This window comes from Lampetra planeri, chromosome 61, assembly GCF_965212315.1.
Source record: "Lampetra planeri chromosome 61, kcLamPlan1.2.h2, whole genome shotgun sequence".
In the NCBI taxonomy this organism is placed as follows: domain Eukaryota; kingdom Metazoa; phylum Chordata; class Hyperoartia; order Petromyzontiformes; family Petromyzontidae; genus Lampetra; species Lampetra planeri.
Window position 1 is genome coordinate 2,791,962 of NC_136167.1, and position 7,428 is coordinate 2,799,389.

At 50.6% G+C, this 7,428-nt stretch overlaps 1 protein-coding gene across 1 annotated transcript in view; it reads right to left on the reverse strand.

Annotated features, from left to right (window-relative positions):
- Positions 1-841: 841 nt before the first annotated feature.
- The window catches only part of LOC144736551 (uncharacterized), a 145,910-nt gene continuing 139,323 nt past the window's right edge, over positions 842-7,428 (reverse strand). Inside the window, exon 57 of the mRNA XM_078619100.1 lies at positions 842-967. Within this exon, the coding sequence (XP_078475226.1) occupies positions 842-967 (126 nt within the window). The remainder of the gene's footprint in view (positions 968-7,428) is intronic.

Below are 7,428 nucleotides of genomic sequence, written 5' to 3' on the forward strand. Positions count from 1 at the left end.
AGCCTGTGCTTCCCGTGCCAGACGAAGTGCGCGAGTGAGCGGTTGACTTTGGTGAGTAGCCAAGCAGGAGGATGGAGGGCCTTGGTCTTGTGCCACAGCACGGATGCTGCCAGCTTGTTAGCAACAAGCACTCGGCCCCTGAAGGACATCTGCGGAGCGAGGTGTGCGCCCATGTCAGCAATTTAGCCTCGATTGTGTCGGCCAGCTCGGTCCAGTTGTTCAGAGCGACGTTTGGTTTTCCCAGGTAAACCCCCAGGTACTTGACTCCATCGTCTTGCCAACTGACTCCTCCTGGGAGGAGCACAGAGTGAACGCCGCCTCGCGACCCCAAACATAGAGGAGGCCCTCTCTCTCGTACACTGCAACCGCCCGGCAGAGCGCAGAGACGTCGTGCGCGTCATTGAACACGACGCATCACATCGTCGTCTGCGTATGCCGAGAGCTTGACGACCGCGTTCTCAGGTCCTGGGACCTTGGGGCCAGACAGATTTCGTCTCAGGTGGCGCAGCAGTTGCTCAATGGCCAGGGTCTACAGAAGCCCCTAGAGGGGGCATCCCTGTCTGACCCCCCTCGTCACACGGAAAGGGGCGCAGAGCCGCTGGTTTATCTTCAAGGGGCTGGATGTACCCGTGTACAAGAGCCTGACATGCGAGAGGAAGGCCTGGCCGAAGCCGAGCGACGTTAGGAGTTTGTCCAGGTACTAGTGGCTCACCCTGTCAAAGGCCTTTTCCTGCTCCAAGAAGAAGAGGCACAAGTCCACGCTGTGCGCCTCTGCAAGGGAGATTATGTCACTGACCATATCGATGTTGTCGTATATGCACCGCCCGGGGATGCAATACGACTATTCCGGCAGGATCAGCTGACCCAGCACTGTCTTGAGACCGTTTTCCAGCACCTTGGAGAAGATTTTGTAGTCGGCGCACAAGAGGGACACGGGTCGCCAATTCTCGACGAGCCGCAGGTCCCCCTTCTTAGGTTGCAGGGAAACCACCGCTCTCCTGCAGCTGTGTGCGAGTTCACCCTTCTGCAGGCTCTCAATCAACAGTTGTAGTAGTTGAGGGCCAAGCTCATCCCAGAAGGCCGCATAAAATTCAACCGGCAGGCCGTCAATCCCTGGGGCATTACCAGCTGTGGAACCCTTTCACAGCGGTGTGGAGCTCCTGCAGTGCAGGGGGTGGAGGGATGGAGTGGTGGGAGGGAGTGGAGGGAGTGGAAGGAGTGGATGGAGGGAGTGGATGGAGGTGGAGGGATTGGTAGGAGGGAGTGGAGGGAGGGAGTGGAGGTAGGGTGGCGATGCCACCCTGCGCATGTGATCGGGCAGATCGCATCTCCGTTCATCGCGGTTGGCTACGTCCGGTGCGAAAGAAGTTCAACCTACACAGACACGCGCACACGCACACACAGACACACGCGCACACACACGCGCACACACGCACACACGCACGCACACACGCGCACACACAGATACACACACAGACACACACACACGGACAGACACACAAACACACACGCTCGCATCTGATCCCCTTTCTCCCGCCGACAGCAGCGCCTCCAACAAGCAATTGCAGGGCTGCCCCATTTGCCCCTCGTTTTTAGTCTTTAATAGAGCCGTCGAATAGCGCCTTACTGGCGGAGGCAGGCGGGCGGGGAGACAGGCAGCCTGTGAATGAGATGTGATATCGCTCAACCATTGTGATTTATTCCCGCTCCACCGTCCTGCAAGGGGCGTTATTAATCCTCGAAGCAGCGACGGGTCTTTTTTTTGGTTTCTCTCGGAGTTGCAGCTCGCACGCACGCACGCTGCTGCTGCTGCAGGTGATGATGATCAAGTCTAGTGTCGTCTCCGCTACGTGTGTTACATGGGTATGTGCATATCCCCCACCACCAGCACCGCTGCACCCTCTGCTATTGTAACCCCCTGCTCATCCCCCTCCAGCCCCCCCCCCGCAAATCCAGCCAGCCCCCCCCACTCCCTGTCTTTCGGAGACCAACTACACAATTCTAATCTGTGGTGTCCGTCACTGTCCGTGTCTCTCTCAGTGGGATTCTGTGCACGTGCGTGGTTCCACGTATTTTTTTGTTCTAATAATCATCATCAGCGGCAGCAGCAGTGTCATCATCGTCATCAGCAGAATCATCATTATGAATCTATAATCATCATCAGCAGCAGAATCATTATTAATCCATTATCATCATCAGCAGCAGCAGCAGCAAAATCATCATCGTCATCAGCAGAATCATTATTATTAATCCATAATCATAATCCGCAGCAGAATAATCATCATCGCCATCAGCAGAATCATTATTAATCTATAATCATCATCAGCGGCAGGAGAATCATGATCTTCATCAACGGAATCATCATTATTAATCGAAAATCATCATCATCAGCAGAATCATCATTATTAATCCACAATCATCATCAGCGGCAGGAGAATCATCATCGTCATCAGCAGAATCATCATTATTAATCTATAATCATCATCAGCAGAATCATCATCATCGTCATCCGCGGAATCATTATTAATCCACAATCATCATCAGCGGCAGGAAAATCATCATCGTCATCAGCAGAATCATTATTATTTATCTGCAATCATCATCATCATCATACGAATTCATGACACTAACAGGACGAGGTAAAATTATCATCGCCATCATTATCATCATCTCTTTTTGGGTGGTTAAAATACATACCAACCTGATGAGGATGCACCACTATGCACAGTGCTTCAAAACAATGTTAGCACACGTATGGCACTATCGTTTTTAATGGGAAAAGAACGGATGATGATAATAGGGGCCGTCCATAAATGACGTCACGCCCCCCCCCCCCCCCTCGTCACATGGCGTCACAAAAAGTCAGACCCCCCCCCTCAAATATGACGTCACAAAGTTCTGACCCCCCCCCCCCCCAAAACCATATTTCCATTTTGAAAATAAAACATGCTTCAAATCGCTATCAAATATTGTCATTGTAGTGCGTATTTAATGTGGCGCTGCATTCTGATGTTGTAGGAGTGTTGTTATAGCAATTAGTGTTGTTATAGCAATTCTATATTATTGAGAGTTGCGCATTTTGATGTGAAGTCACATTTCTCAACACCCCCCCCTCGTCACACATTGTCACAAATGTCTGACACCCCCCCCCCCCTAGGTGCGTGACGTCAGCTATGGACGGCCCCATAATACACTGCGACACAATAACAAATGTAACGTTAGTAGCTTCAAAAAGTCAAATAATCTCACCACTTCTTCGCCATCGTGGTCAATCTTCTCCAGCATATGTCTCGTGGTGTTGTTGTAAATTCTCGCAAGTGTTCACATTTTTTTGAAGCACCCTGTAGGACCCCCCCCCCCCGCCCATCCCGCCCCTCCACCTGCCCGTCATAGGAATGTAGACTTTCCAACACTGCCATTCAGGGCCACCGTCAGAGTCGAGACTTCCTCGCAAAGGATACATTGGAGGGGCGGTGGTGCAGCGGTTAGCGCACTGAGACCTGAGTTCTACACCCGGACACTGCTAGCGATGATAGTCGAAGGCCTTGGTTCCTGGGCGGCCTTGGGACATCCACCGACCTGCCACTGACCAGCTCTGGTGAAGTATGGTCAAGCATCCTCTGTGATTGACATTGCGTGGGTGGGGGAGGGGGGGGGGTGTCGTCAATGATTTAATGACGTGAACATTTTTTAGACTGATTAGTGAATGTATTATGTAATATCTTGATTTGAAGCTTTCGTGACTGCAGGAATCCATACTCTTTGGTTCTTTGGCTAAAGTCACGTGGGTAGAAAAATAAAATTAAACAAAAAATAACATAAATAACCTCTTGTTGTAACAGCTCTCTCGCTGGTTCAGCAGTTCCACTGCTGGATGATTTTTTTCCGCCTGAGGACGACCGCTTTGTGTTGCGATCGAAACGTCGTGATTTCTTATTTTTTGTTTTCTTTTCTTTTTTTCTACCTAACGTGACTTTACCGAAAGAACCAAAGAGTATGTAATATCTAACATATTTTTGGAAGCGAATTTCATTTTTTTTCATATAAAATAAAATACCCACAGAATCCGTTTCGTCTGCACCGGGGTTTGCTATCACACCCCAAAGACCCCCGAGTTCGATTCGCAGGCACGGCTAACGTTAGTCACAGGGGCGGAGCCACAGGGGGGGGGGGCTGGGGGTGGGGGCTAAACCCCCCCTGAAATTTTGGGAAAGTCGGTAATCGGGATAACCGGATATCCGGCTGCTGCAAAATGCTGGCTGCCACCTTGCGTTGCCCTGCAGGCTGCTTGAACTTATCGAACTTATTAGCCACATCAGCGGCTCCGACCTATTAATAAACTCCGCGTTCAGATCCAATAAAATGTGTTTGAAACATTTGTGGCGCCCATTGGAGAACATACACCGGGATATCTCAGAACATTGAAGTCAACCCCCCCCAAAGTCAAAATCCTGGCTCCGCCCCTGGTCAGTCGCATGCAAATCTGCCCCAGACTCCCCCCTACTCGCCATGACCAGCGCGGTGAAGTATGGTCAGCCAACTCTTTAGCAATCGACACGGTATTGTGGGGGGGGGGGGTTACCTTCCCCTAATAGTGGATTGACAATGGCCTGAAAATGTACATCAGTATTGTAATGATTATCGTTATCGACATGCATTGGTATCTATCTTGGCGCAGTAAACATGTGGCCGTGTACACAGTGCACAATGTTATCACTGACACACACACACAACACACACAAAGACAAAGATCCCCCGTATAGCCTGTAACAGACTGTAGGGGCAAGTGCTGTTAGCGAGCACCTATGAAGGCCGGAACGGCACACGAGGGGGTGGGTGGCCAGTACCCACGCCCGGCCGCCTTTGTCTCCCCAGTGGCGATATTTACACACCGCGCCAGGTACTCATTTGAGGCCGAGTCGACCTAGGGGAGGCCCAGAACCGGTTCAGATAATCGTCACCTGGTGTTGGCCGTGAGCGGGAATCGAACTCGGGTCGCCGGGTTCGCAGCGCAGCGTGGCGCTAACCGCTACACCACCGCTTCCGACAAAACACAAACAGACACATGTATACGCACACACGACACACAAAACACACACACTAAATAATGAAATAACGCCAGCTCGTAAAACTAATTTAAAATCGCTTCCACCGTGACACCAATCACTCAAACACAACTGCACGGGGCAATAACTAATTTACGGGGAGACTAGGCGGAAGGGAGGGAGGGTGGTGGTGGTATAGTGGTGGTGGTGGGGTCAATGGTTATCTGCAGTGACGGGTTCGTTCGACTCCGTGTGCGACAGCACGTAGGTCGAGGAGGCTCAAGATGCCAGAGACGAGGAAGCCGGCACCGATGAAGACCTGGGTTCGAAGCCGGGTTCCAGTCGCTGCCTGTGGTTGAAGCGGTTTTCTCTCAGCCCGGTCACCCGGAGACTCGCATGGAGATCCATAGACTCACATAGAGACCCATAGACTCACACAGAGACCCATAGACTTACACAGAGACCCATAGACTCACATAGAGACCCATATAATCACACAGAGACCCATAGACTCACATAGAGACCCATAGACTCACATAGAGACCCATAGACTCACACAGAGACCCATAGACTCACACACAGACCCATCGACTCACACAGAGACCCATAGACTCACACAGAGACCCATAGACTCACACAGAGACCCATAGACTCACACACAGACCCATCGACTCACACAGAGACCCATAGACTCACACAGAGACCCACATACTCACACAGAGACCCACAGACTCACACAGAGACCCATAGACTCACGCAGAGACCCATCAAATCATACAGAGACCCATAGACTAACACAAAGACCCATAGACTCATACAGAGACCCATAGACTCACACAGAGACCCATAGACTCACACAGATACCCACAGACTCACACAGAGACCCGTAGACTCACACAGAGACCTACAGACTCACACAGAGACCCACAGACTCACACAGAGACCCATCGACTCACACAGAGACCCATAGACTCACACAGAGACCCACAGACTCACACAGAGACCCATAGACTCACGCAGAGACCCATCAAATCATACAGAGACCCATAGACTAACACAAAGACCCATAGACTCATAGAGAGACCCATAGACTCACACAGAGACCCATAGACTCACACAGATACCCACAGACTCACACAGAGACCCGTAGACTGACACAGAGACCTACAGACTCACACAGAGACCCACAGACTCACACAGAGACCCATAGACTCATAGAGAGACCCATAGACTCACACAGAGACCTACAGACTCACACAGAGACCCACAGACTCACACAGAGACCTACAGACTCACACAGAGACCCACAGACTCACACAGAGACCCATAGACTTATGTAGACGGAGTTGTGATGTGACGCCGTGTTCTCAAGTGCAGCGGCGGTGACGGGATTATCAAACAAACATCATCATCATCAGTAGCAGGATCAGCGTCATCATCATAATCATCATCATCATCACTCTCATTGGCAGCAGGACCTTCAGCATCATCGGTGACTTAACCACCATCATCATCACCATCATAAATCAGTCACCACCACCATCATAATCACTTTAGTATTGAAACAGTGCGTGATATTTATAGACACGTCCCAACCGGACAGCGTGATGAATCGATGGACTCTTTTACACCACGAACATTCAACACAACATCGCAAAATCGTTACTGGGAATAAATAATAATAATCATCATCAACAACCATTTGAAAATACTTGTCACAAGCGAATCGGTTTGTGTTCTGTGTTGTCCCTGCTGTGAACGCAGCCGGCGCGCCAAGATTTTAACTCAACGATTCTAATCTCTCACCATACCTTCCTCCGTCTCTCTCTCGCTCGCTCTCCATCTCTCTCTGGCTTCCCCCCTCCCTCTCTCCTCTCTCTTTTTTTAAGATCAGAGGAATCAAGAAGATGCTCGGTTTAGTCGGCACTTTGCTTCGGTCATAATTTAGTTTTTTTTGTTCCCCCCCCATTGCTTCGCTTTATGTGCTCCCCCCCCCCCCCCCCACCTTTTAAATGAAATATTTTACGTATTTTCCCATTGTGAAACAAAATAAAACTGTGCTACTTTCTTCGTAGACACGAACATCAAGATGAAGAATCACGCTCTGCTCGTCCTTAACCTTTCCATATCTCTCTACCCCCTCTCTCTCTACCCCCTCTCTCTACCCCCTCTCACTCTACCCCCTCTCTCTCTACCCCCTCTGTCTACCCCCTCTCTCTCTACCCCCTCTCTCTCTCTCTACCCCCTCTCTCTCTACCCCCCTCTCTCTCTCTATCCCTCTCTCTCTACCCCCTCTCTCTCTCTACCCCCTTTCTCTACCCCCTCTCTCTCTACCCCCTCTCTCTCTACCCCCCACTCTCTCTATACCCCCTCTCTCTCTACC